General features: G+C 50.8%; 9 protein-coding genes across 9 annotated transcripts; 4 read left to right on the top strand and 5 right to left on the bottom strand.

Annotated features, from left to right (window-relative positions):
- Positions 1–30: 30 nt before the first annotated feature.
- Positions 31–1964, top strand: EURHEDRAFT_197996 (putative pantothenate transporter). Its single transcript, XM_040777928.1, has 2 exons — positions 31–136; positions 259–1964. The coding sequence occupies exon 2, from the start codon at positions 380–382 to the stop codon at positions 1916–1918; it is 1539 nt and encodes a 512-aa protein (XP_040635897.1). The 5' UTR covers positions 31–136; positions 259–379; the 3' UTR covers positions 1919–1964.
- Positions 1965–2010: 46 nt separating this feature from the next.
- EURHEDRAFT_506915 (uncharacterized protein) lies at positions 2011–4098 on the bottom strand (the record flags this gene model as incomplete). The annotated part of the gene is made up of 1 exon (XM_040785860.1): positions 2011–4098. The coding sequence occupies one exon, from the start codon at positions 4096–4098 to the stop codon at positions 2011–2013; it is 2088 nt and encodes a 695-aa protein (XP_040635898.1).
- Positions 4099–6131: 2033 nt separating this feature from the next.
- On the top strand, positions 6132–6733 carry EURHEDRAFT_415628 (uncharacterized protein). Its single transcript, XM_040782745.1, has 4 exons — positions 6132–6148; positions 6208–6272; positions 6328–6414; positions 6466–6733. Exons 1-4 carry the CDS (start codon positions 6137–6139, stop codon positions 6572–6574), a joined length of 273 nt encoding a protein of 90 aa, XP_040635899.1. The 5' UTR covers positions 6132–6136; the 3' UTR covers positions 6575–6733.
- A 1136-nt stretch (positions 6734–7869) lies between these two features.
- On the bottom strand, positions 7870–9009 carry EURHEDRAFT_517778 (aldo/keto reductase; the record flags this gene model as incomplete). Its single annotated transcript, XM_040786593.1, has 3 exons — positions 7870–8733; positions 8779–8929; positions 8984–9009. 3 exons carry the CDS (start codon positions 9007–9009, stop codon positions 7870–7872), a joined length of 1041 nt encoding a protein of 346 aa, XP_040635900.1.
- Positions 9010–9792: 783 nt separating this feature from the next.
- On the bottom strand, positions 9793–11174 carry EURHEDRAFT_415629 (carbonic anhydrase). Its single transcript, XM_040782746.1, has one exon. The coding sequence runs from the start codon at positions 10787–10789 to the stop codon at positions 9989–9991; it is 801 nt and encodes a 266-aa protein (XP_040635901.1). The 5' UTR covers positions 10790–11174; the 3' UTR covers positions 9793–9988.
- Positions 11175–11512: 338 nt separating this feature from the next.
- On the bottom strand, positions 11513–16086 carry aarA (L-aminoadipate-semialdehyde dehydrogenase). The gene is made up of 4 exons (XM_040782747.1): positions 15647–16086; positions 12316–15589; positions 11944–12268; positions 11513–11878 (listed from the first exon to the last, which is right to left on the bottom strand). Exons 1-4 carry the CDS (start codon positions 16022–16024, stop codon positions 11575–11577), a joined length of 4281 nt encoding a protein of 1426 aa, XP_040635902.1. The 5' UTR covers positions 16025–16086; the 3' UTR covers positions 11513–11574.
- A 307-nt stretch (positions 16087–16393) lies between these two features.
- Positions 16394–18505, top strand: EURHEDRAFT_415634 (uncharacterized protein). The gene is made up of 2 exons (XM_040782748.1): positions 16394–18172; positions 18225–18505. Exons 1-2 carry the CDS (start codon positions 16479–16481, stop codon positions 18298–18300), a joined length of 1770 nt encoding a protein of 589 aa, XP_040635903.1. The 5' UTR covers positions 16394–16478; the 3' UTR covers positions 18301–18505.
- Positions 18506–18746: 241 nt separating this feature from the next.
- On the top strand, positions 18747–22970 carry EURHEDRAFT_463041 (putative xanthine dehydrogenase HxA; the record flags this gene model as incomplete). Its single annotated transcript, XM_040784848.1, has 4 exons — positions 18747–18968; positions 19027–19230; positions 19287–21235; positions 21287–22970. 4 exons carry the CDS (start codon positions 18747–18749, stop codon positions 22968–22970), a joined length of 4059 nt encoding a protein of 1352 aa, XP_040635904.1.
- Positions 22971–23235: 265 nt separating this feature from the next.
- Positions 23236–25434, bottom strand: prm1 (pheromone-regulated protein PRM1; the record flags this gene model as incomplete). The annotated part of the gene is made up of 2 exons (XM_040784846.1): positions 23236–23378; positions 23421–25434. 2 exons carry the CDS (start codon positions 25432–25434, stop codon positions 23236–23238), a joined length of 2157 nt encoding a protein of 718 aa, XP_040635905.1.
- Positions 25435–27171: the final 1737 nt, after the last annotated feature.

A 27171-nucleotide genomic window follows, 5' to 3' on the forward strand; every position in this document is an offset into this window, starting at 1 on the left:
ACCCATTTACTCCTCCTGCCAACAAAGAGCTACGGCTCATGTACCCCAGATTCATGCCAAACCTCTATCCGCTTGAAATATGGCTCCGATTGGCCTAATCGCGCTGGAGTGCTCCTCCATGTGCTTATCTATTAACATCGTGAAGGACCCGCGATAATAAACGAGTCACGCCTGTTTATCGGAGGCTATGACCACCATATTATCACGTCGGCATTTTCATGATAGCAATCAAGATAGGCTTCTCCTTCGAGTCTTTACCGTATAGGTCGGCTTTTGAAGAAGACCACATCAGAGTCTTATAGTCTCGAAATGACCGCAATGTAGCCGTGCTCATTATCGCCCATCAAACACTGAACTCAATCGGATCTCCTCCAAGCCTATGACCATGGATACCAAAAAGCCCTTGGAGTTTTCTTTCATAGACGACAATGTGTCCTCCTCAGAGGGCCAAGTCGACATCACCAGCGCGGCATACCAACGAATGCCAGAGAGCATCCGCGACCTCAGCGACGATGAGCTACGGAAGCTCAACCAAAAGGTTGTCCGCAAGGTTGATCTCCTTGTTCTCCCAACTATCGGCATTTTGTATATCCTGAACTACATCGACCGCCAGAACCTAGCAGCAGCAAAGCTCCAAGGCATCATGGCGGATCTCAACATGTCCACCCAACAATTTGCGACTGCCATTTCGATCCTTTTCGTGGGATACCTGCCCTTCCAAATCCCGAGCAATCTTATCATTACCAAAATTTCCCGTCCGGGTATGTATATATGTTGTGCCGTGGCGATCTGGGGCAGCATCTCGGCCGCGACGGCAGCAGTCAAGAGTTACGGCCAACTGCTCGCCGTACGGGCCATCCTGGGCGCCGCAGAGGCAGTCTTCTTTCCCGGCGCCATTTACTTTCTCTCAGCATGGTACACTAAGACGGAGCTGGGGAAGCGCATCGCGGCACTATATATCGCGCAGCAGGTAGGCAATGCTTTTGGCGGGCTCTTCGCGGCCGCCGTTCTCAAGCTTGACGGCGCTCATGGCATCGCCGGCTGGCAGTGGCTGTTCATCATCGAGGGCAGTGCGACAGTAGGAATTGGAATGATCTGTGCGTGCATCATGCCCGAGTTCCCGCACAACAGTCGCATTTTGTCACCGGTAGAGCGCGGCCTTGCCGTCTGGCGCATCGAGGCCGAAGCCGGTGCCGCAGAGGGCAGCAGCGAGGCAGAGAACAATGGGAATGAGAGCGCCCTGCGCGGTTTCTCAAGCGCCCTATCCGATCCTAAGCTGCTACTCCTCATCTTCGCGAATATGCTCTCGCAGACACAGGGCTCTATTGCCAATTACTTCCCCACGCTCGTTGAATCCCTCAACTTCTCCAACATGATCAGTTTGCTTCTCACTGCACCGCCATATATCCTAGCCGGCGCGATCTACTACTGCATCATGTACTACTCGGACCGCAAGAACACCGTCTACCCAATCATCCTCATATGTGCGGCCGTCGCAATCATCATGTACATCATCCCAATGGCAACGGACAACGTGGGCGCGCGCTACTTCTCAATGATGATCCTGCCCACTGCGTCTGTCGGCCCACAACTCCTCCTATTCAAAACAATTAATCTGCATCTTGCGCGGCCAATCTCAAAACGCGCGGCAGCTTCGGCATTAGTCAATGCTATTGGTGGGACGTCGAATATCTGGGCGTCCTATTTGTATTATGCGCCGCCACACTTCTTTGCAGCTTTTGGGACACTGATGGGGTGTGCGGTTTTGCTGGCTTGTACTATGACTTTTTACCGGTGGCTTGTGCTGCGGGAAAATAAGCGGCTGGATTCGGGTGATCCTGAGTTGATTGCAAAGGTCGTTAAGGGGGGTGTTACGGAGGAGATGGTGCAGCTTAATTGGCGCTATGAGATGTACTAACTTCGATTTTAGGAATAATCATGTTTATTATAATACTCATAGGGGTACGCTCAAGTCAAAGTAGTTACAAAGTCAAATATAAATCAGGGCACTTATTTCCCTAACTCATCCAAACCTGCAAGAATAAGCCTTCCAAGCTGCCACCTCCTTCTACGCTCAAACACCTTTCTCGCCCACCCCAACGCCCCCTCCACATCTCCATCCTGCACACCAACGACATGCATCGCACCAGCCACCCTCCCGTGCATAAGCTGCCACGCAATCAAGAACGCCTTGTACGCGTAGAATGCAATCCACGGCGCTTCCGAGTTTGGTGTGAGTGTCATGTCGAGATAGCGCAGAAACCAGTTGACGTGAGGCTGGATAGCTTTGGCAGTGTTTGACTCGAGGATTCCGCATGATGGGCCCAGATAGGTTGTTAACTGACTTAAAACGGCATCTATGCTTGCTTCCACGATGCCGCCGGTGTGCGATGGGGACCACATGTGTAGCTCTATCATAGCGGTCTCCCATGTTGCTTCTGCCGCGCGGGACACAGCTGCGGCGTGTGTTGCTGCTTTTGTCACTGGCACCGGTTGCTGTTGTTCTGGGCGGATGAAGCGGCTGAGTGCGACGAGTGATGACCTAAGTGCACTGAACCTATCCATGCTGAGCATGCCCGTCATGGCAGACCAGCCAGATATTTCACGGGCACTGGAGACGAGGAATTGTGTAATATTGATAGCTCCGTACGGATCAAATGGTGGAATGGAGGTGAGATCCGCATCGGGTGAGAGAAAGCGTCGAACGGCATCGGTGTATTGTACCGAGGGGCCTGAATGTCGAGAAACCAGTTGCCTATATGCCCATTCGACTGAGGAAGATGATGTCCAGTAGTCTTCTGGACTGGGCAGTTCGTGTTTGATTTCTAAATGGGAGATCGAGCGAGGAATAGATAAGAATTGGTACCACAGCGCATCGATCTGGTGGACGGCGAAGGCTGTTCGCTTATGTGATTCGGCTTTGATAAATTCTCGCCATAAGGACTCCAGGTCTTCAGTCATGGTGGATGCGGTTGTTGCTGGTGCCATTAGCCCTCCGGTCCGGACAAGGGATATCATGTTCGAATGTATCTTGAGGCCGTATGCTGAATCGTTACCGCAGAGGTACATCATGGCGCATATTTGGAGTAGCAAGTGCGATTGAACTACCAAGACATTGTTTGTCAGACCATCCGCTGTTCCCTCATCGGGTGAAAATGAAATCAAAGAACGGGCTCTATGGAAGCAGCGTGTAGACAGTCCGACGCCCGAGCTTGCCTGGTCACCGCATTCCGGATCATCGCCATATTGATAACCAAGACAGAGCATGCCCAGAGCCAAGAGAGGAGGGATTTGAGCGGCATTGAACGTTGGTTGGTGAAGGAAAGGGACAAATGGCGAAACATGAGCAAAGAAGAGCTCGCAGCCTCGTGTGAGCTGCAGGGGGGACGGGAACCAATCGTCCTGGAGTCGCGGTGAGTCCATAAACAACAAACTATCCGGGAGACCTTGGTTGAAGTTGAATCCCGCCAGATTTGTATTAAACGGGGCAGACTGTGGAATAGTCTGTTGAAGTTGGGTAACAAGGTGCTGGGCATGGTTAAGAGGGGACATTCCCACCAACAGGCTTTGCTCCAGGTCCGTTGCATTTTGCACAATCTGGTCAAGATCACCCAACTCGTTCACGGACGGCTGCTGCGGTAGTGGGTCTGTGTTCGAGTAAGTGCTATCTCCGACGCTTACAGGAGCGTTAACTGCAAGATCGGTGCTGTCGGCATTGTCATGGCTGGTCTGCTGCTGCACATACCGTAATGCAGCCTGCCAAACCTCTCTATCCATCTCTAGCTCGCCTTCTATGGGCGATGCAGAATCTACGTTGTCTTGAGATCTCCATCCACCACTTCTCTCGCGATATGATCTTTGTATGGTCCTTCTCTGCTCGTGCTCTGGATGTTTTCTCTTCATATGACGACGGCGTAGATCGAGGCGAGAGAAAGTAGCGTGGCAAAGGTCACAAGGAAGCGAGGCTTCTGTCTGAGAGCGATTATGAAGCGCGGCATGTCGCTTGAGGTTCTCGTGTCGGGTAAAGCGACTTTGACAAACAAGGCACTGGAACGGTTGAAAGGATGACATCCCTCTGTTGGCTTGTATGACAGACATGATAGAAGTGGGAGGTGCTCACTTGTATGAGAAGCAAAGAACACCGGAGAGAAATGGTATATCCCCGCACAATAGTCGGCTAATGCTCTCTTTGCCTCCGGATGACAGATAGTATGCTTTATCTCGATATGAGGGACGTTACTATGTACTGCATTCCTGATTCGCTGTCTCGATCCTTCTTGCGGGGTGTTATCTCTGACCACTCGAGGATCCGATCCTTCCACATCTGGTAATGCGCGCTAGCGGATTCTCCCTGTGGGGAGGAATATATTTCGGCGACACTTGCAGTTTGCACTGTATGCGGTTATCCTTATGGCTTGCTCTTCGAGTCCAAGCATTCGAAATTTTCCAACGCTTGCCACCCCATGCAGAAAAATGGTATGGGTTCCTTCTTAATAAGTCGATCGATGATTCGGCATTTGGATCAGAGTCTCCTTATGTCGTCCCTTTCGGTTCTTGCAAGGCTATACAACAAAGCAAGCCACCGAATCCCAAGATATTACACCTTTTGGCTCGATTAAATCGGAGTAGATCACGAGGAAAAAACATAATTTGACCACAGGAGAAAGACTGTACGAATTGTTACTTCGCCAGGTATATGCAATGGATACGTGAAATTACTACTATTACGTTCGGGCTATCGAAGGGCTGGCGTCAATATTCTTCAGCGCGCAGATTTTCCGAAGAAAGACAAATGTATCGACTGTTGCTTCGAATTCCAGAGGCCAGAGTTTGCTGCCGACCCGATTCTAATATCAAAACATTAACCAGGTATTACTATATTGCGGAGGCCGGGCTTCAATGTACGTTGGCGTTTCTCAGCGTCAACCACTTTGGTTGTGGCTCTCTGGACTTGGGATTCATGGACAGTGCCGCATAGCCTGTATTATACATACCATATGGCGGCCTCCGAGCTCATTCATTGGGGCTATTTTGTCACAAGATGCAGCTATAAAAAGCCCTAGTGCTCTTTATATTATGTATGATTTCTGAGCTATGGTGGGCTCGATGGTGATAAGCCGATCTCTGCAACGGTGTCGGCGGTGTTGTGTTAATCATGTTCACCCAGCTGGCTCGCTCTTTACTACGAGGGTCTGTTTTGATCAATATACATATATAGCTGGTGATTAGTATTTTTATTTAATGTATTATTGACTGATACTTGTTATAATGAAAAGCAGCCACGCAGGGCACCACGCTCTTCAACATCTGCCCTCATACTACATCAGAACGGATCCCATTGTCTTTCACTGATGATATAGCTGGGGCACTACAACTGAGCACTGTCTAACGTTTATAGAACTTCAAACACGCATAGATTCCTGTGGTACGTGGCTATGGCCATCCCTCAGCTAAAGTAATGGATCTCGGGGTACATAAGCAGGCAACAATCTCTGTTCCGCCAGTTGAGAAAGCATTATCCGCTATTCCAAAATGTCGTACTATGTTCCCCTACCTCCTTTCATTCTATTGCCCAACTTCTCCCCAAGACAGAAATTCTAACAATCGACGACCCTCTAGAAACTCTTCGTGTGCTATTAAAGCGCTTAAGTCCATAGTGCGCACCCTAGCACCCCCTATAGGAGACGATATGTCGGTGAATGAATCACAGATTGTAAAACTGGAGATGGTATTTTGACTGAAAATCGAGTTTTGAAAGATTTTTAGTGGTTTTACGAGGACCCTATCGCCTAGCTCGGACTTGGGTAGAAGGAATAACGTATTATTCTAACGAATGAAAGCCCTTCTAGAGACCTTAAGGAAAGTAAACCCGTATATTGGCATTCTTCATATCAGCCATCCCTATCATTACACTTAATCTCACCATTTAGAGCCATCTAACATCTAATAAGCCATATTTGCCAGCGAACAAAATAATGCAAGATCCAATCAATCTAGCCGCGCCAAACCCTGAGGACCATGCATTAGCGCTGCATAATCCATTTCATTTAATCTTACCCCCTTAGCTCGGGTATCAGATCTGACATATATAAGCGCCGAGATCTCCATCCTTTCAGCTGAGACATTATCCTTCGCAATGGCTGACTACGTTTGTTACCGTTCAACCCCCGAGCCTGAAATGGACTAACTAGTATATTTTATTCTTAGAAACTCTCAGTCCGCTACGAGAATAAAAAAGCCTATGATACGTATTCTAAGGTTCTTCTTCATATGTATTTACCTCCATCTACCACTATTTGCCATATTACAGCGTCTAATAATGAACAGAGTGAATCTCAGGTTTATTTCAAAGGGTGCTCAGGCAGTGGAGCCTCTAAGTGCGGATGATGAACAACCGCTCGTTGAGACTACGACGTATGCTTACCCCAATGGAAAATGATATCGAATATATACTTATAGAACCAGTCTAAGAGCAATAAGCGCAATCACACTGGGCGAATTGCGGGAAGTAGATCTGGGGCCTGGGCTGTTGACCGAGGTTCACGTTCAGGAGAAGAGGAGTGAGGCGGCATGACCGCAATTTGCGCGATAGACTTGCTCGGTGAATTCGCGACGCCTTTTTCTACATGTGTGGTCTAATTCAAAATTGGCTCTGCGAGGAATGTTGCCGGCAACATATGGCCCTACGTAGAATCATGGATTCTTGTCCAGTTTTCTGGTTCGGGTACGGGGAAATAGAGATTTCTCCGTCTTCGGTATAATATTAAGACAAAATCATTGAATCCAGAGATTCTGGTCTCGTAGCATCCGCTCCGTTCAAGCGTCCATTTCGACATCCTCATCTAGTGTCCTATAAACTCCAGGCCACCGATAAACAAACCCCACAGCACCCTCTCCATCCTATATCGCTTTCCATTCTTGTCGGTGTTTTTCACCACCACATTCCCGGCGGAACCCACAAGTTCGAAGTCGATCACGAGTACTTCATAAGTATACTCTCCTGATCCTGGCCCTGAGTGTTTATGGACGGTGAAACTCTGCGTGTTCACGTCGGCGTTTAAGATGCCGTGGGCGCTGATTTGGTGGATGATTCAGATTGCGTTGTCGCAGAGAGACTGCCATGTTTCGCGGGGGAAGTGATTGGCGATGGTGGCTGGGGGGAAGCCGGCGATGTACTGTAGAAGAAAACCTCAAGGATGCCAGTGTATTTAGTAGCAGATGTATCTCGAGACTCGAGGTCAGGCCCAGGCGCAGTAACGCGTGCGAATAGACGAGGAATACACTTCCTGTATGTCTTTCAGGGTATCATAGACCTCAACATCCATCTCGTATAGGCTCTGCATGTAATCCCAGAGAAACGCCTAATGCTTAGCATCATCCCATGTATCGCCTTCCTCAATCGCCAGATTATTACTTGAATGAAGCTCGTCGATGAACTCTGATGCACGTCCATCAAGCACAAACTGCCAAGACTCCCGCTCAGTATCCACTGTTTAAACATCTATCCTCTGATCACGTCTAGCTTGTCGTCCATGTCTGGTGGGTATGTGATGGGTTTATTTGGAGGTGATTGTGGTGTCGGGTTGGTAGGGACATCTTCGATGGTTGTGTATTGTTATTGTTAATCGTGCAGTGCCTAGAATGGCTAGATTGTTGGGTTACCTATGGTGGTGGTTCGTCCATTGTGATGGGGTGACGTGATATGTTGACGAGGGGATACATTTGCCAGCAAGGCTAGCACTTGCTAAATATATATGCGGCATCTGATTGGATAATGCAGCGCTTGACAGGGATAATGTTTGCTATGTGAAATACGGCCACTATCCACGAGTATATAGTATCGTCACGTAAAAACGCATCATGTGTACATTACCGCTCAAGCGCGGAAAGACCCTTAGGAAGATAAGGCTCCTCCAAGTACTTGACCTCCTCAGGAGTCAACTTGACCTTGATAGCGCCAACAGCCTCATCAATGCGCTCCTTGCTGTTCAATCCCAGAATAGGGTTCTCGTTGGGGTTCTGCAACGACCAAGCGATAGCCACCTGCGCCATGCTGACACCCTTCTTCTTAGCGATCTCCTCGACACGGTCGACGATCGCCTTGTCGGTCTCGGTTTCGCGGCTGCGGACAAGCATCTTGAGCGCACCGTCGGTTGCCTCACGGGTAGTCGAGCGCGAGCCCCAGGGACGAGCGAGGACTCCACGGGCCATAGGGGACCAGGGGATGACGCCGACGCCGGTGTCGACGCAGTAGGGGATCATTTCACGCTCCTCTTCGCGGGCGATGAGGTTGTGGTAGTTTTGCATGGAGATGAACTTGTGCCAGCCGTTACGCTCGGCGATGTTCTGGAGGGTTTGGAATTCCCAGGCAGCCATTGTGCTGGCGCCGATGTAGCGGACCTTGCCGCTGTCGACGACATCGTTGAGGGCCTTCATGATTTCCTCGCGGGGGGTGTTGCGGTCCAGACGGTGGATCTGGAGAACGTCGATGTAGGTACCCAAGCGCTCGACGCTGGCGTCGACGGCGTCAAAAATGTGCTTGCGGGAGAGACCGACGCGGTTCACGAATTCGCCGTCGTTGACTCCCGAGGCGGAGATCGGGGGCATCTTGCCTTCGTCGTCGACACCGAAGAAGCATTTGGTGAGGAGGACAACGCGGTTGCGGGGGATGTTGTATTTCTTGAGGGCTTTGCCGAGGATTTCTTCGGATTGGCCGTGGGAGTAGACGTCGGCCTGATCGTTAGTTTTGATACCGTGGGCGGTGTATGGCAAACGTACAGTATCCCAGGTGTTGATGCCACGCTTGTAGGCGTGCTCAATCAGAGGAAGAGCTTCATCCTCGTTGAGGACCCAGTCCTGCCAGTCCCTGGTACCGTAGGACATGGCACCAAGGATGACCTTGGAGATCTTGAGACCCGAGTTTCCAAGCCTGAAAATTAGCCTAGTCCAGTATCTCTGTCATCGTCGTGAGTGGCCATCATACCGGGTGAATTCCATTTCGTTAGCCATGATTCGTGACGCTTCTGTAGGAGTCAGTAATTGATATATACCAGCAATACGTGAATCAACTCACAATTCAATGATATAGAATACAGTGGTCGACTCAATGCAATGGGAGAACAGCTGCAGAGCTATAAATGCAACAGCCCCTCATTATTAATCGCTCGGAATGACGTTGTTATCTGCCGAGATTCTGAAGCGACAAACTCCAGCAACCGATTCCTAGCCGAATATCCTTCTCCAGTCCCTCCGGCTTCGGGCCAAAACACCGGCTTGGTCTTCGGCATCATTTAGAGTGCCCGATCTGAGTTGAATTGACCGCTTGATGCGGGCGAGGGATTGGGCAATTGGCGGACTTGGTTGTGATGGTGGTGGTGGTGAGGACCGTATAGATTAAGGACCTTTAGGACATAGTCTTTATTTATCGCAAGCAAGAGTCCTTGAGGATCAGGATTCTCAGACAGGACTGAGGATTACCTAGTCCGCGTCTCTAGCCTATGTTGGGGCCTGAGCCACTCGGGCACATGAGGCGGCCGCTCAACCTGATGCAACGATATTGCCGTATGAAGAGGCAATGGGGATGATACGTGAGGTTGTGAAGAGACGACAATGATGGACGAGAAGAGATGATGAGCTGACTGCATATGACTGCCTGAGGTGTTATTCCTGCCTAACTCCCAAGGCAGTAGGTGGTCCGACTCAAACCCGCTTCGGCCGGGACCATACCCAAAGCGGCAGGCACCAAGAGGGTGCTTTGAAACCAGCACTTGGCCTAATACACTAATACAAATGCCTTCCTCTTTTCTCTTCTTCTTTTCTCTACTTCTGCTCTCCTTAAGTGTTGTGACACAATGAAATATACAACGGCGATATATTCGTGATATTTACCAAAATGGCTTGCTAACTCCAGGGAATCCACAGCTGGAGATGCTTTAAAAATGCAAACTAACGCTTAAATGACAGATTACCAGAACACCCCGATGACAGCCTATGCCTCCGTCTTGTACGAGACCAACCGTGCTTTGAGCTGCTCCTGCGTGTCGTTCGTGTCCAACTCCCGAAGCACTCCACTGCCAACCTCATACATGACTCCGTGAATGGTCAATCCCCGCTCCTCAATCGCTTCCAAGACAACGCTCTTCTGCTTGAGCGTCTTGACTCCCTCGCGCACATTCAGCTCCCCCATCAGGGTGTTGGCCTCGTCGGCAGACAGCGACTGGAGTGTGTCCAAGTTCTGCTCACGAATCTGGCGCAGCGGCACCAACCACGGGTCGAGGATACCGAGCTGCTTGTTGCCCAGTGCCGCAGCAACACCTCCGCAGCTGGTGTGGCCGCTCAGGACGATGTGCTTGACGCGCAGGTGACGGACGGCGTACTCGATGACCGCGGACGAGCTCAGGTCCGCCGCGTGCAGGATGTTGGCGATGTTACGGTGGACAAAGACATCGCCGGGCTTCAGGCCCAGGATGGTGGTCTCGGGGCAGCGAGAGTCGGAGCAGCCGATCCAGAGGATCTCGGGGCGCTGGCCGACCGCGAGGCTGGCGAGGAGGTCGGGCTCCTCACGGGCGGTTTTGGCGGCCCATTCTTTGTTCTGGGTTAGGGCGGCGAAGTATCGGTCTGGGTTTTGGTTAGCATCTGCTGAGCAGAGCGATGCTGGTGTCGTGGAAAATGTGCGATGAATCGAGGGAGGTGCTGGGGTATGAGTCACTGGCCGGCGAGTTTGAACCTCTCGCATTCCAGTCAAGAAGCGAAAAAAGCTCGATCGCGGAAACAGCCTTGCGATACTCATTGTGGTGGATGAAGAGGGAGGAAAGTAAAGAATGCTTTTTGTGGTGGATTCAGAAACAGATAATGGAGGGGAGGGGAAGAGGAAAAAAAAAAGTTTCCAAGGACACTGTGCGCCCGCGACAAGTCCAAAATGAACCGCAACAAAGACCCGACAACAACAACACCAGAAACAAAAGAATCAACCGGTACAGGAACTTGAAGAATTATGGGGTCATGGAATATGGAGAAAAACGACTCGGAACGCAACACTGGAAGACGCCAAGACCAGCTGAACTCCAGTCGGTCAACGTACCTGGCATGGTTGAGTTGAGTTGAGTCGGGTTGACGATGTTGTCGCTATACACAAGGTCGCTATACACAAGATGATATGTTTTCGTCTTTTGATTCTCTTATAAGGCTGGGTATGGATATAAGGAGAAGTCAAAAGGGGATGAGATGCTTTGACCGGCCGGTGAACTGGAGCGGTTATCCTTGGCAAGTTGTTTGCGGTAAAATCCCACGGAGTGCCGAATGCCGAGTTACCCCCGAACGCCTCAACCGTTGAGGTGTTGAGATGCTTTTGATCACCTGAGTATGGCCTGATCGGTGAGTATTACTGCAAGGCGTAGTACGGTGCTGCATGGGTATTATCATAGAAAATACATAGAAAACACTTAGATTCAATTCACTTTTGACATAGCATACATATCGACATTCACACTTTTTTCATATCTATAACACATAGACCACGATATCCAATAACCACGAAGAGCGCTAATATCACTCCCTCGTACTATACTGTACTCCCTACGAAGCGCCCCCACGACCACCGACATTCACCAATGCATTCTTCTGATCCTCACTAAGCTTCGCCTCGGGCAATGGCCTCGTCTCAGCAGTGACAGTAGTAGGCTCCGGCAAGAACCCGACCTTTGTCAGATACGACGCGTACAAACCGACCAATTCCTCGGTCACCCCTGCACCTGCAGAGGCGTCGATGCCGGACCAGGCTGCGTCGGCGCGGAGGGCGGCTGCCGCGTTGGCGTCGTCGAGTTCGGGGGCTTTGGTGTTGGAGGGGAGGTCGGAGGTTACGAAGTGGTAGAGTGGCATCCTACCCACCATTAGTATAAGATTTAGATCGATACGGAAGAGAGGAGAGGAAGGAAGGGGACTTACAGTGCATGCTGCGATCCTGGATCATCATGCTGTCCATCATTCACATATCCCTCCAGAGCCAAAGACCACGGCACGTAATCCACCTGCGGCACGTTGTACCCATACAGCTGCAGCGCGCCAAGGAACTGGTTGAACCGCAGACGCGGGTGTCCGGTGACTTGGGCGACGCTGATAGGCGTGCGTGGAGGTTGGAAGGCCGAGGCGATAACGACGCGGGCGACATGGTCGACGGGGACCATGTTGACGGTGTTGTTGATGTTAGGGCGGGCATTGAGCTGGATGCAGCCCTTGAGCATGCGGATGAGGAAGTCGTCGGTGTTGGTGGCTGTTTTGTTAGTACGTGGTTTTTGGGGGGGATGGTTAGGTACTTACTTCCAGTGGTAGAATCACCCAGGACATAACCGGGACGGACGATGGTTCCCTTCAGTCCTCTACGACCAGCCTCGCGGACAAGGTATTCGCCAGCCCACTTGCTCTGACCGTAGCCGGTTCCAAGACCGACGGCGCTACCTTCGAGATCATCTTCCTCGCTGATACCGGCCTTGCCAGCAGCCAGGGCATTCTCAGACTCCTGCACGTAATGTTCCGTGTCCAGGGTACTGGTCGAACTGACGAAGGAGAACTGCTTGGCCTTTCCGCTACCGCAGAGCTTCAACGCATCGATCGTTCCCAGGACGTTAGCCGGCTTGAGAGTCGAATAAGGATATACCCAGTGAACGAGCGCTCCGTTGTGAATTACGGCATCCAGACGGTTGGTGAGGTCTTCCCACAGCGACTCAGAAAGGCCGAACTGCGGTTTGCCAAGATCACCGCAGACGCACTGTAGTCTGCTGGTCCAGGCGTCGTCCCAGAAGCCGTAGGCGCGGCAGGTGGAGCGGATACGTTCCAGGGCTTGGTCCTCGGACTTGCTGCGGACAAGAGTCACAACACGAGCCTCAGGGGACTTGCGGGTGAGAAGGTCGCGGAGGATGTGCGCACCCAGGAAACCGGTGGCACCAGTAAGGAAGATGGTCGGTTCGCTGGCGAGAATGGACTCGGTACGTTCAGGGAACGAAGCGGGCAGAGAGTCGACCAGGGCTTTGGCATCCTTCGAGTACACATCGTCGGGCTCGTTGGAGGCTCCAGAGGCCGCACCTGCGGCGTCTTTGTCATCGTTGCTGGCGAACTGTTCAAAATTTACGAGACGGTCGATCTCAGCAGCAAACCCCCGGAGTGTGGGGCTACGGAAGATCGCGCTCATGTTGAAGTTGATTCCGCGCCACTTGCGGCGGAGATCAAAGAACATCTGCTGAGCCAGGATACTGTGGCCTCCCAAGTCGAAGAACGAGTCGTCAGGTCCAATCATTTTAGCGCTGACGTTGGGGATCCGCGAGGCCCAGATCTGAGCAAGTGCCTGTTCAGTCTCAGAAAGGGCTTGCAATACAGACGACCTGCGACGCGGGGCCGCAGCGCTAAGCTCTGCAGTGTCAGGGAAGGGCAGGGCAGGCTTGTCGACCTTCCCGTTGGGGTTCAGCGGCATACGTCGCAGAGGAATGAAGACGGCCGGGACGGCGTACGCAGGGAGTTTGCTGCGCAGGTGCTCCCGAGCATCGTCACGAAGGGGACGGAAGCGTCTCAGCATGCCCACCATTCCTTCGGCGGACTCATCATCATTGAGACCCTTACTCTCCAACCAGGACGCCCACTTGTTCATCTCAGGCACGAAGTAGCTGACCAATGTAGGCTCCTCGAACTTGTCTCTCCGCACTAAGGTGACATTCTCTCTCACCAATGGGTGGCGCGAAAGGTGCGTGTTGATCTCTCCAAGTTCAATACGGAAACCACGGATCTTCACCTGGTCATCAGCACGACCGGAACATTCAACATCTCCTGTGGGAGTGTATCTGCCAAGGTCTCCACTGCGGTACAAACGGTCTCTCGCGCCAACGTAGAACTCTCTCCACGGCTCGTTCGCGCCTTGGCCCTCGGTCTTCTCTTTCTCGGCCCACACCTGAGGATCCACGAACCAGTTCTTGATGAACTTCTTCTCGTTCAGTTCGGGAGAGCCTAAGTATCCTTCGGCCAGACCCGCCGCGCGGACGTAGATTTCACCAACCTCGCCAATTGCACAAAGACGGCTAGGTTCAAAGCGGTTGACAACCAGCATCTGCACATCAAGCATACCACGACCAGCCGGAATAACATCTTTCATCGCGTCCAGGAAGCCCTCTTGCTTCGAGAAACTGGGGATCTCGTAGTAGCTGACAGCACGCTGGGTTTCAGTGGTCCCGTACATGTTAAGAATGTTAACATTAGGTGCCAATGCCTGCAGCGACCGGCAATCTCTCTTAATCAAAATATCCCCGACAAAGAAAGCGTGGTGGAGAGCAGGGAACTGTGCGGAAGCACCGCCGACCAAAATCTGACCCATGGCGGGAGTTAGGTGAGTGACAGTGGCTCCGTAGTCTCGCATCCATTCAGCGAGTCTCTCATTCTGAATGTCCTCACGCGCCGGCACAAGTAATTGAGCCCCCAAGAACAAAGGCGTGAAGATATCTCTCTGGATAGGGTCGTGCGCAATACCACTGAGCATGGTGAACTTGTCATTGTTTGAAAGGTTAAAGTTTTCGGCCATCCATGGGAAGTAATAGGCCAAGGAGAAGTGACGACCCCGGACACCCTTGGGTCTTCCCTCAGAGCCGGAGGTGAACGAAAGAGTAGGAATAGAGTCTGGCCCCACAACGACGCCGACAGGCTTGGATTTCAAAGACACCTGGTCAGCGAAGACGTCTTTGCCACCTACCGAACCTCCCAGGAGCGAACCATCATCGCGGAGAGACAGTGCAGGCACTTCCGTCCGAAGTTCCAGGTTTTCGCGGATGAATGTGCGAACCGTCTCTGACAGCTCACCAGCGTCCCGGGTAGCCTTCTCAATAACGACAAGTGCCCGAGGCCGAGCGACATCAAGATAGATGTTCTGTCTCTCGGGCGGATAAGCAGGGTCGATGACGGAGAAAGTCGCACCGGCCTTGAGGATACCCATCACGGCCACCACGAGATCGACCCCACGGTACGCATAGGCCATGACAACCTCTCCCCGTTGGATACCCGACTGCACGAGGTGATGCGCCAGGATGTTCGATGCCTCATTGATTTGCCGGTAGGTGAACTCGCGGTGAGGGGAGCTGTCGGATTTGGTCTCGACCACACATGGTCTCTCCGGATGCTTCTCAGCATTCTCGGCGAAGATGTCATGGATGGCTCCACGGAATTTAGACCAATTTAGATTTGCGGTAGGATCCGGAAGAAGCGCGCGTTGCTCTTGGGTCATGAAATCAATGCGACCAATGGCTTGTTCGGGGTCAGCAGTAGCGTTGGCAACAAGCTGTGAAAGCTGTCTGAGAATTGTAGCAACCCTAGCACTCGAGACCAGACGTTGGTTGTAGTATGCGCCCAGTTCCGTCTCCCCGGAGGCATTGCCCGGAGCAAGGTTGAGCACCAAGTCGGTCGTCTCAAAAGTATTCGCCGGGTGGTCTTGGGAGGTCGCAGGGGCTTCGTAGGCAGCAAAGCGGAAGAAAATTGGCGGTCGTTCAGAGTTGGACTTCTCTTGGACGTAGTTGCGGAGGTTGCCTAAGGGTACGATGGCGGCAGCGCCTTCGGTGTAAGCCTAAGCGAGCAATGGGTTAGTCGGGCACTCCAGATAAGTCTACATGTGTATACACACCTTTTCCACCTTGTTGTAGAGCCCGAGGAAAGTATCCGAAGAATCAATTGAGACTCGAAGGACGAATGGACGACCGTCTTCACTCGAGTTGGTTCCGATGGCAATATCTTCGTCACCAGTCAAACGAGCAACAAGCACAACATATGCGGTCAGGAATGCAGTGAACCCAGATGAGGAAGACCCAGAGATCTTCTGCAAAGCCAATTGCGCATCCTGAGGGAGTTTGTAGGATTCGAAGGCCTCAATGACTGGAATGGCCTGCTCGGGCTGCTGGTTATCGGGATAGTCCCTGGTAAGAGGAGAAACGGTGAGACTTTGTAGCCGTTGAGCCCATCGCTCAAGGCGCTCTTGCAAGGAAGTTGATTCTACACCCATCATGTGACATGCTTCGTTGAACTCTGGCGCAAGAATTGAGGCTATCCAAAATGAGTCAAGAGGGGCCATTATCGCGGATCATCCTTACTCCGGCCAGTCACGCTATTTTGACGAGGGGTAGTAGTTAGTTAACCTGAGGCAGGAAGTACTCACGGCCTCATAAATATGGCAGCAATCACGGGATTCCCATACGAATACGATGCTCATACATCCAACAAGCAAACCCTGTCTGGATATTTCAATGTGATGTATTTTCATTCTTTACTTGACCTTACTTGTACATTCATTCATTATAATCTGATAAACGTTTATTTCTATCGAATCTCCCCTGTGAACACTCGGATGATCAGGGGACAAACAGTCCACCCTTAACCGCGATCTCGATTCACTTCTTTCACTCCTTTTTCTTCATCCAAGACAAATCATCGTTATTTCGTGCAGCGCGTGTCGGGGAAAAATGATTCCTCATCGGAGCACGGCGCTCATTTCTATTGTCGTCTTTGTTGCCCTTCTCTTGGTCATCTTTTCCTCTTCACCTAGTCCGACTTCCGACCCTTTGACGGGCGAGGAAGAAGTGACCGGTCCTGCCAAATATGTCCCGAAACTGAGCAATTTTCATTTACCCATGTTTAGGCCAGCTGCGCATGAACCTCCAGAGCAAAAGAACAGCACTAGCGGCGAGTCGAAGTGGTACAGCCATTGGGAATGGATCAACCCATTCTCGTCCTCCATCACCCTTGACGAGGGTCGTTCCGTCCTTCCTCCCCTAGCGGACCGGCCATTCATCTACACATATTATGATGCGAGCAGCGAAAAACATAGCAAGGAGGAGGAGAATGCAGACGGTCAGCTGCTGCTCGCATGGCGCAGGGCTTGGTATGCTCAAGGCTTTCGTCCGATTATCCTGGGCCGCGGCGAGGCCATGAACAACCCGATGTACGAAGCCGTTCAGCGAATGAATCTCAACCCGGACCTCGAAGCGGACATGTTCAGGTGGTTGGCGTGGGGTAACATGGGCACTGGCTTGCTCGCGGATGTTCACTGCTTCCCAATGGCTCGGGTCGATGACGCGCTGTTGTCATATCTGCGCCGGGGTGTTGATCCTGCTCAAATATCGCGCTTCGACCATATCGGAAGTGCTCTGTTTGCAGGCGACAAGGTGCGCATCAATGATGCCATTCATAATGCGATCCAGAAGGAGAATACCCAGGCGAAGTCGATGCTGGAAATAATTTCCCCGGAATTGTTTAGGGTCGAACAACCGACTGCCTTGGCCTACTACAGCTCCACTTCGATTACGAACCATTACCCAGAAATTGCAGAGAAAATTGTCAGGTCGCCCGCCGCTGGACGACTGGCGCTTGTCGAACTGATTAACTCCCACCTGCACAACACGTTTCAAAACGCCTTTCCGGCAGGAATCGCTGTTCTGAAGCCGTTCCCTAAATATACGACAGCCCTCGTCGAACCCTCTTTGCGACTGGCGAAAGCCCTGGCCCAATGTTCTACCTCTCCGATGCCGTCTTCATGCCCCCCGAGCAATCAAAAGTGCCACCCGTGCAGTCCAGACAAGTCGCTGGTTATTACACAGCCTTCTATGTACAAGAACACATCCCAGCTATTCACGATCGGCACTCTTCCTCATCCGTATACTCTTGTCAGTCTGCAGAACAACACAGAAGAGGTCACGAGCCGGTATATTCGCCGCGAGACCGAACGTGACGCGTGGCTGAAGGAAGTTACCAGTACCGTTGCGGACAGTGAGCTTGGAGGCTCTTCAAGAGCAGTGATCTTGAAAGAAGCCGTCGCAGGTGATTCCGCGATCGGCTCCTCGCTCTGGATGACGGTCGAATCTCTGCCAGCGGAGGCTGGCCAGGCTCTTCCGTCCGCACTTTTGGATGAATTCGAATGGCAACTCGGATTCAAGATTCCCCGCGATGGGAATGTTGATCAGAAGAACGAAGGCAAAGCCAAGGAATCCATGCAGCATGCGAACCCCAGTGAACAAGGAATTGAGCGTGAATATGATCTTCTCCAGAAGGCCCGTGATGCAATCAAGGATAAGAAGAACAACCGAGTGCATATCAAAGACATGGCTGAAGCATGGAATCTGGCGGACACTGAGGTGTGGCGGTTTGTGCGGGCATACCGGTTCGTACCCTATTGCATTTTAAACAAAGACTCTTGCTAACCAGGTATACAGGGCCCGAAGCGTTGTTGAACGCAGGCGGTGGGAGGATGAAGAAAAGGACTTTGTAGGAGCTAGGTTGAAAGAGTAGATATTGCATCCTCCCGTTGCTATGGCGTATTTATGCATTTACCACATTATCTGGGGTTTATTCTGTTATTTCTGTGTAGTCTTGCTATTTGCATATGGGCCGGCGTTATTTGATCTGGGAATATACAATACATACATAAACCTGGTGCTTATATCGGCGGACCATTGTTGGCTGTCGGATAGTGGCGATCCCCGTGAGCTTTGCGGGGAAGGAGGCGATAAAGGCCTTATCAATGCCTGTATATATAAGCTCCCCTCGCGTGATGTGGACAACATGTTACATCCTTGCTGATGTTTGCTGTCAACTTCTTTTCACTTTTTGCTACTATATTCTATCATCCAAAGAGGCCCATGGTCGGAAAGATAGCGCTGTTACTTTTAGCTAGCAGCTTCATTTGATTACTTAAAATACTATCAGCATCAACGCTGAACAACACTTCTATCATCATGGCTCCTGGAATCACAGAGACTTTGGTCCCCAGTAAAGCCACGACCCTTACTCATCTCACCGAAGAATGGGACGACACCCTCCGATTCTACCTAAACGGCACGAAAGTTACGCTGGACTCGATCGATCCCGAAGTTACACTACTCGAATATCTGAGAGGCATTGGGCTGAAAGGCACCAAGTTAGGATGTGCGGAGGGAGGCTGTGGGGCATGCACTGTGGTATGTCCATCTACATTGTCCCTAAAAGAAAGGAGCACCTGGTTGAAGATCGAAACAGGTGGTCTCGCATTTCAACCCAACGACCAAGAAGATCTACCATGCTTCCGTCAACGCTTGTCTTGCGCCTTTGGTGAGTGTTGATGGGAAACATGTTATAACAATTGAGGGGATTGGAAGTGTCAAGAACCCTCACGCTGTGCAGCAGCGAATTGCCGTGGGAAATGGGAGTCAGTGTGGGTTTTGTACGCCGGGGATTGTCATGGTGCGTTTCCACTTGTAGTGTGTGATATCACGAGCGGTCTGCTCACACATATATAGAGTCTATATGCCCTTCTGCGCAACAACTCGAAGCCGTCAGAACTCGCCGTTGAAGAAGCCTTTGATGGAAACCTTTGCCGATGCACCGGATACCGGCCTATCCTGGACGCAGCACAGAGCTTCAATACGTCAAAAACTTGTGGGAAAACCACTGCAAATGGCGGCGGTGGTTGTTGTATGGAGAAACAGAACGGCTCATGCTGCAAAGAGCGCCCCGAAGCTGACGGTGAAAACGGCAGTTTGGTGCAATTCACACCACCAGATTTCATCCCTTACAGCCCAGATACTGAATTAATATTCCCCTCAGCTCTACGGAAACATGAATTCAAACCACTGGTATTGGGCAACAAACGAAAGAAGTGGTATAGACCTGCAACTTTGGAACAACTCCTGGAAATCAAGAGTGTTCACCCTGCAGCGAAGCTCGTTGGTGGAAGCACAGAGACACAAATCGAAACCAAGTTCAAGGCTTTGCGGTATAACCCCTCCGTATACGTTGGTGATATTATCGAATTGCGCCAGTACTCCTTTAAAGACGACCACTTAGAGATCGGCGCCAACGTGTCTCTGACCGACCTTGAGGATATCTGTGAAGAAGCCCTGGAAAGATATGGCCCTGTGCGGGGCCAGCCTTTCAGCGCCATCAAGAAGCAGCTCCGTTACTTTGCTGGGAGACAGATTCGGAATGTCGCTTCACCGGCTGGAAACTTGGCTACTGCGTCGCCCATCTCAGATCTAAATCCAGTGTTCGTGGCAACGGGCACGCTCTTGACTGCCAAGTCATTGGATAAGGAGACAGAGATACCCATGGGCAAGTTTTTCAAGGGCTATAGAACGACAGCACTTCCCGCAGACGCTGTCATCGCAAGTCTGCGTATCCCGATTTCGCAGAAGGGTGAACACATTCGTGCTTACAAGCAGTCAAAGAGAAAGGATGATGACATTGCCATTGTCAATGCCGCTCTACGTGTATTGCTCTCGCCTACAAACGATGTCACAGGCGTGAACTTGGTTTTTGGGGGCCTAGCCCCGATGACTGTTTCCGCGAAGAATGCGGAAGCCTTCCTAAAAGAGAAAAGGTTTACGGACCCTGCCACTTTGGAAGGTGCTATGGGTGCTTTAGAGAAGGACTTTGATCTGAAGTTTGGCGTACCCGGTGGTATGGCTACATATCGCAAGTCTCTGGCTTTGGGTTTCTTTTACCGATTCTACCATGAAGTCCTCCGCGAGCTCAATGTCGGTGTCGCCGATGTTGATGAGGACGTGGTCGCTGAGATTGAGAGAGCTATTTCTTCTGGGAAGAAGGACCAGGAGTCATCAGTTGCTTATGAACAAAACACTCTTGGAAAATCTACACCTCATGTCTCGGCGATGAAACAAGCTACTGGTGAGGCTCAATATACCGACGACATCCCCGCACAGCAGAACGAACTATACGGCTGTCTTGTCATTTCAGCTAAAGCTCACGCTAAGATCCTTAATGTCGACGCAACAGCAGCTCTAGAGATGCCAGGAGTTCACGATTTTGTCACCCACAAGGACCTTCCCAATCCAGAGGCCAATTGGTGGGGTGCTCCAGTCTCCGATGAACAATTCTTTGCAGTGGACAAGGTTACTACCGCAGGCCAGCCTATCGGAATGATCCTTGCAAGCTCAGCAAAGGCTGCTGAAGACGCCTCCAGGGTTATCAAAGTCGAATACGAGGATTTGCCGGCAGTCCTGACTATTGAGGAGGCAATTGAAGCAAAATCATTCTTCGGCCATGACCATTCCATTAAAACAGGCGATACCGATTCCGCTTTCAAGCAAGGGGACCTTGTCTTTACAGGAGTGTCGAGGATTGGTGGCCAGGAGCACTTTTATCTGGAAACACAGGCTTGTGTAGCCATTCCGAAGCTCGAGGATGGTGAAATGGAGGTTTGGAGTAGTACTCAAAACCCTACAGAAACGTAAGCTTTACGCCCAGCTCTTAGAGTTGAAACAAGCTAACAATCTCATAGCCAAGCATACGTTGCTCAGGTCACCGGCGTTGCTGAAAATAAAATTGTTTCTAGAGTCAAGCGACTAGGCGGTGGATTCGGCGGCAAAGAATCGCGATCCGTCCTGCTTGCTGGTATATGCGCCACAGCAGCTGCAAAGGCCAGACGACCAGTCCGATGCATGCTCAATCGCGATGAAGACATTGCCGTCTCGGGCCAGCGGCATCCATTTCTCTGTCAATGGAAAGTTGGAGTGACTAAAGAAGGAAAGCTTCTTGCACTTGACGCGGATGTCTTTGCCAACGGTGGAAATACGCAAGATCTCTCCGCTGCTGTTGTGGACAGGAGCCTGTCGCATATTGACAATGTTTACAACTTTCCGAATGTCAATGTCCGAGGTCGCATCTGCAAGACTAACACCGTGTCCAATACTGCTTTCCGAGGATTCGGAGGTCCCCAAGGCTTGTTCTTTGCCGAATGTATTATGGAAGAGGTCGCAGATCATCTCAACATTCCCGTGGAACAGTTGCGGGAAAGGAACATGTATCGACCTGGCGACAAGACTCATTTCAACCAGGAGCTGAAAGATTGGCATGTTCCGCTTATGTACAAGCAAGTCCTGGAAGAAAGCTCCTACAAAGAACGCCGGAAAGCTGTGGAAGAATACAATAAAAACCATAAATGGTCTAAGCGCGGCATGGCTATCATCCCAACCAAATTTGGCATTTCATTTACTGCTACATTCTTAAACCAGGCAGGAGCATTGGTACACATTTACCGCGATGGGAGCGTCCTTGTTGCCCACGGCGGTGTCGAAATGGGCCAAGGCCTCCACACAAAAATGACAATGATAGCAGCAGAAGCACTCCAAATCCCGCAATCCGACGTCTTTATCTCTGAAACAGCAACAAATACAGTCGCCAACACATCCCCCACAGCGGCGTCTGCCAGTTCCGACCTAAACGGCTACGCCGTCTTCAATGCCTGCGAACAACTCAACGAACGCCTCCAACCCTACCGCAAGAAAATGCCCAACGCCAGCCTAAAAGACCTTGCCAACGCCGCCTATTTCGACCGCATCAACCTCTCCGCACAAGGCTACTACCGCACCCCAGACATCGGTTATGTCTGGGGCGAGAACACGGGCCAGATGTTCTTCTACTTCACGCAAGGCGTTACAGCCGCAGAAGTCCAGATTGACACCCTAACAGGCGACTGGACAGTCCTCCGCGCAGACATCAAAATGGATGTCGGCCAATCCATCAATCCCGCCGTCGACTACGGCCAAATCGAAGGCGCCTTCATCCAAGGCCAAGGCCTCTTCACAACAGAAGAAAGCCTCTGGCACCGAGCAACCGGCCAAATTGCCACCAAGGGCCCTGGGAACTACAAAATTCCAGGTTTCCGCGATATCCCGCAGGTCTTCAATGTGAGTCTGCTCAAGGACGTGGAGTGGGAAAATCTGCGAACGATCCAGCGCTCGCGGGGTGTTGGGGAGCCGCCGCTTTTTATGGGGAGTGCGGTTTTCTTTGCGATTAGGGATGCGCTTAAGGCGGCGAGGAAAGAGTGGGGGGTGAGTGAGGTACTGAGGTTGAGAAGTCCAGCTACGCCGGAGAGAATTAGGGTTAGTTGTGCGGATCCGATTATTGAGAGAGTTAGGGTTGTGCCGGAGGAGGGGGAGAAGAGTTTTTTTGTTGAGATTTAGTATTTATTTTTATCAGTTTTGCATTGGGTTGTATCTTTTATGTTTTTCCCTGACGAGTTATGACTAGCATTTAAATCAACATATTCATTTTGCGAACCACAACATTAAACCATATGTAAAGAGTATTTCCGAGTACAAAAACAATTAGCGCAGCTTCGCTGATAATGCAATGTGAATCGAAGAGAATGAGACTCAGTCCCACTAGTGAAAAAGATACAACAGAAGCGATCAACGCTCCACATAACCCCCATTCGCTCAATCCCCATCACCGCAATCCATACGACTTATCCAATTTCTCATCAGGATACACATCCTCATCTACAACCGCAACACCAGCAGATGCCCCCTTCGCACCCACACTAGCCTCATACCTCGGTGCCGGCTGACCCGCACCATAATCCCTACCAACTGGATCAACCTCCCTACTCCCAGGCCCAGCACCATTTGCACCCCCATTCACATTTAAATTCGGCATCGCAGTCAACGGCACATCAAAGAATCCATCCGGCCCCGGTCCCATCCCCGCATTCGGATTCGAATTCGGACCCGGACTCAATGACGGCAATCCACCTCCCTCACCACGGTTCTTATCGCGCATGAAGAACAAAAACGCCGCGCGTAAGATACCCATCAACGCAACAAGCACCCAAATCAACACGATGACAGTAGAGATGATCGCTTCCGTTTTTATGCCCTCTTCGATCTTTTTAACCACCCGCGCAACGACCGAGGTGATTTTATCGGCTGTCTCGTCGCCTGCGTCCGTGAGGAAACTATCCCCGGGGCCTCCCGAGTCGATGCTTTCCTGTGCACCGCGTGAGAGCGTATCATTGGGGAGGAGCGGAAAGTCGATATGTGCGTGGTCATGAACCCATGTAAGACCCTTTTGGATGCCTGCGACTTTCAGGCCTATGAGACAGTCATAGACATCCATTATTGGTTCGTAGAGAATGGTATCGCCGAAGGTATCGTTTAGGACTCCCGTAGTTTTGTCGACGAAGGTGTTTAAGGTGTCGTTTACGGCTGTTGTGCTGGTATTCACCCAGCCGAAAACATCACTGTTGATATCTGAGTTAACGTTTGAAATTGCGCCGTTGGCATCATTGGCCCATGACGCTGAGGTGTTTTGGAGCGAGTCGACGACTGTATCTGCGAAGTCGCCGACTTCAGAGGTCAACTCGGGGACAGTCTTTTGCACAGCGCGAAGGAGCAAGAATTGGCAGAGACAAGAAAAGAGACCTGCGATGCCTAGGCAGAGGACGAAGAGCGCTGGTGTGGATGTTGCGTATGCGACCGCCCAGCGGACGAGGGCCTGTCGACGGCTGTTGCTGGACCAGCTTGCTGTTTTGATACCAGCTCCTGCTGTGTAGGGACGGGAGACGATGTAGACGACGTCCATTGGGTCGTGAGCTTCTTTGCGGACTAGCTGCGAGCGGTCTTTCATTGTGCGCCAGCGGCGGATCTCAGACCATGCGACTGGGACGCAGAAAAGGACGGCTAGTATGACGAGCACGGCGATGAAGATCTTTTTAGCTGTGGTTGCTAGGTCACCGATGCCGTCGAAGAAGGAGTTTATACCGTCGTTGCCGTCGCAGAAGTGCATTTTCTCTTTTGCTGGGACGGGGAGGACGGAGCGGTTGAATTCGTAAGTACCCAAAGATTCGTTCATGAGTTTTTTGACTTCTTCAAAAGGCCAGCGGAGGACGTTTTCCGTGAAATTTTGCACCTCAGAGAAAGTAGGGATCAAGCTGTTGATCTTGTCGAGGCCGTCGTTGATCGAGGAGGGGAGTTGGGCGTTTTCGAGCTTGTCGATGGAGCTTGAGATATTGAGGTCGGGGACGCTGCCGCCGAAGACGCTGGCGACGGAGTTTACTGTATCGAGGAATTTGTTCAGACCGTCTTCGAATGTGTCGACAGCGCTTGCGATGTCGTGGCCGACTTCTTTGACGGTGGAGTTTAGGAAGCCCGTGGCGTCTTTTAGTAGGCCAACGCCAACGTCCACAGTACCTCGGACGGCCATGGTGATGAGGCACAGGTAGGTCTGGTACATCACGTTGATGATGAAGAGAATGATCTCCTCAACACCAGTTACCATCAGCATTAACGTTGATTTAAGTCCCCGAACAGCAGCCTCGACGGTCGATGCCGTGACCTCATTAATTCCCCGGGATGAATAATGCGGCATTGATGCCATCGCGCTTCCCATCGACTCCACGGATGTACATGCTGACAACGCTTCACGCTTGGCCGAGCCCATGTCTGTCTCTAATCCGCCGACGGCAATGAGAACTCGGGCCAGGATGAGAAGGAGAAGGATTGTCCATCGGTTCAGCCATACTTGCGAGAGGCGAGCCTTCAGACCGAGATATGGTGTGATGCCGTCAGGGTTTAGAGGGATGATGTGTCCGTGGTTGGGATCCTGGGCGCCATATGGCGGGAGCAGAGGAAAGATCGTTCGCCCCATGGCGCGTAGCTGTAAACGGATGGGTATGAATCCAGTGTCTCGTGGTTATCGAAGGTGGTAAAGACGGGCTTCTCGGTGGCAGAGGTTGAGTTCAAATTCTCGGGCAGAGGAATCTATCCAAAATCCAGAAAGAGAATAAAAATTGTTGGCCAGCAACAATAGGTTTAAAAGAATAGAATAGACAATAGGGATCGCTCTATTGAGGAAGCATGCCCAGAATCGAGTTTATTAACTGTGAATGAGCGACTGCAGCAAAGGACAGGCAGAACAGTGCTTCAATAATATGCCGTCCGAGCCCGCGGAAACAAAGAGAATGAAGCTAAGTTAGACAATAAAGGTGACAAGGAAAGAAAGGAATAAAAGGGAAACAGACCAGAGAGAAAAAGCGCGATATTCTGGAGTCCAGCAAACACACCCCAGAGACAGCGCTTCACTCAACCCCAACACCCAAAAATAAAACCATCTACCAAATCCGATGCTAGTATTCTGCGAAAACCCGTTTCATTTAGCGCAGAACTGATCTCTGCAGAACGCTGATCCCAAATATAGATGGAGGCTCCGGCCGGGCGCTTAACAGTTCGCATTGTCGGCCAATCCCTTGTTGTCGGTCTTCCTATGTCTAAGCGCTGAATAAAAGTGAATCTCCAATGATATCTTTGAATGGTCAATGCGTAGGACAATGTAGCGCCGGGTTTTTTGTTGTCGCTATTCTTGTTCCTTTCTTTTCTCCCAACACGTGGGATCCAGTCCCGGGATCTGGCCCTGGGAAAAAGAATTGACGGTGAGTTCTCAAGAATGTTAGCTGCCTTGGTCTCTAATTCCATGTTGTCTAGGATAGGATAAATAACTCGCGAATGGTTGTCTTCAGGTGAAGTGAAGTTGAGGTCGAGTTGAGGTTCGAATAAGAACGGCGCCCCGCGGACAACCACATCTTAGAGAACACGCACCACAATGTAATATCATAATTTGTACTTTATATTATCAGTCGAGAGAAATATTCCATGGGATGTATTTTTTATATTTTCAAAAAGAATTTAGACTGCTTTGGGTGGTAAATCCAGATAGACTCCATGCCAGATATATATTTTGGGCAGTATGTAAACGGTTTACCAGGGCATACTTACAGCGCTCGACTGATTGTGAGAGATCAACTCAAAGTTTTCTTATATCGTTTGGAATTGGTGGACCAAGACATGATATTCAGTCGGGGCCTATCGCTAACAATGCGCGTTTATTTGTCAAATCCATTGATATTCCAGATATCACCAGATTCTTCCCTTTGTCATATGCAATTGAAGTCTGCCCCTGTTATGATGCATAAATTTATCTGGAATGGAATAAGTATCATCGATTAGAAAGAAACCCCAATCAATTGGTAATCAGTACAGGGGATATTGAGATAGATTTGGCAAGTGATCTCGAACTCCAGCCCTAGCCGGGATCACTTTCAACTTCAATGATCACAATTTTATTATTATATTATTAATTGCAGCTTGCTTTATCATCCAGCATGGTATTGGATAAGACCTATAATCACAGGACAGTCTTCTCTACTCATTACACCCTCTCTTTTCCTCTCTATTTTGATCGTAACGTGGTAATAGTAGTAGCAGTAGCATTCGTACACCATCTAATTAGCCTATCTATATAGCTCGCTATACCAGGGCAAGGACCCAGTTACTACAATTCCGTAACGCCAAATGGAAGCCCACAGGGCCAAAAACAAAGAATGGCGGA

This window comes from Aspergillus ruber, assembly GCF_000600275.1.
Source record: "Aspergillus ruber CBS 135680 unplaced genomic scaffold scaffold00028, whole genome shotgun sequence".
Lineage (NCBI taxonomy): Eukaryota > Fungi > Ascomycota > Eurotiomycetes > Eurotiales > Aspergillaceae > Aspergillus > Aspergillus ruber.

Excerpts from the sequence above, each read along its gene's own strand:
- EURHEDRAFT_415629 (XM_040782746.1), bottom strand. The coding sequence starts at position 10,789 with ATGAGTATCGCAAGGCTGTTTCCGCGATCGAGCTTTTTTCGCTTCTTG.
- EURHEDRAFT_415634 (XM_040782748.1), top strand. The coding sequence starts at position 16,479 with ATGATTCCTCATCGGAGCACGGCGCTCATTTCTATTGTCGTCTTTGTT. Across the intron at positions 18,173-18,224 it reads CGGTTTGTGCGGGCATACCG|GGCCCGAAGCGTTGTTGAAC; the intron begins GTTCGTACCCTA and ends CCAGGTATACAG.
- EURHEDRAFT_415628 (XM_040782745.1), top strand. Across the intron at positions 6,273-6,327 it reads TCTAAGGTTCTTCTTCATAT|AGTGAATCTCAGGTTTATTT; the intron begins GTATTTACCTCC and ends AATAATGAACAG. Across the intron at positions 6,415-6,465 it reads CCGCTCGTTGAGACTACGAC|TCTAAGAGCAATAAGCGCAA; the intron begins GTATGCTTACCC and ends TTATAGAACCAG.
- aarA (XM_040782747.1), bottom strand. The coding sequence starts at position 16,024 with ATGATGGGTGTAGAATCAACTTCCTTGCAAGAGCGCCTTGAGCGATGG. Across the intron at positions 15,590-15,646 it reads TCTACAACAAGGTGGAAAAG|GCTTACACCGAAGGCGCTGC; the intron begins GTGTGTATACAC and ends TTGCTCGCTTAG. Across the intron at positions 12,269-12,315 it reads GGGTGATTCTACCACTGGAA|CCACCAACACCGACGACTTC; the intron begins GTAAGTACCTAA and ends CTAACAAAACAG.
- EURHEDRAFT_197996 (XM_040777928.1), top strand. The coding sequence starts at position 380 with ATGACCATGGATACCAAAAAGCCCTTGGAGTTTTCTTTCATAGACGAC.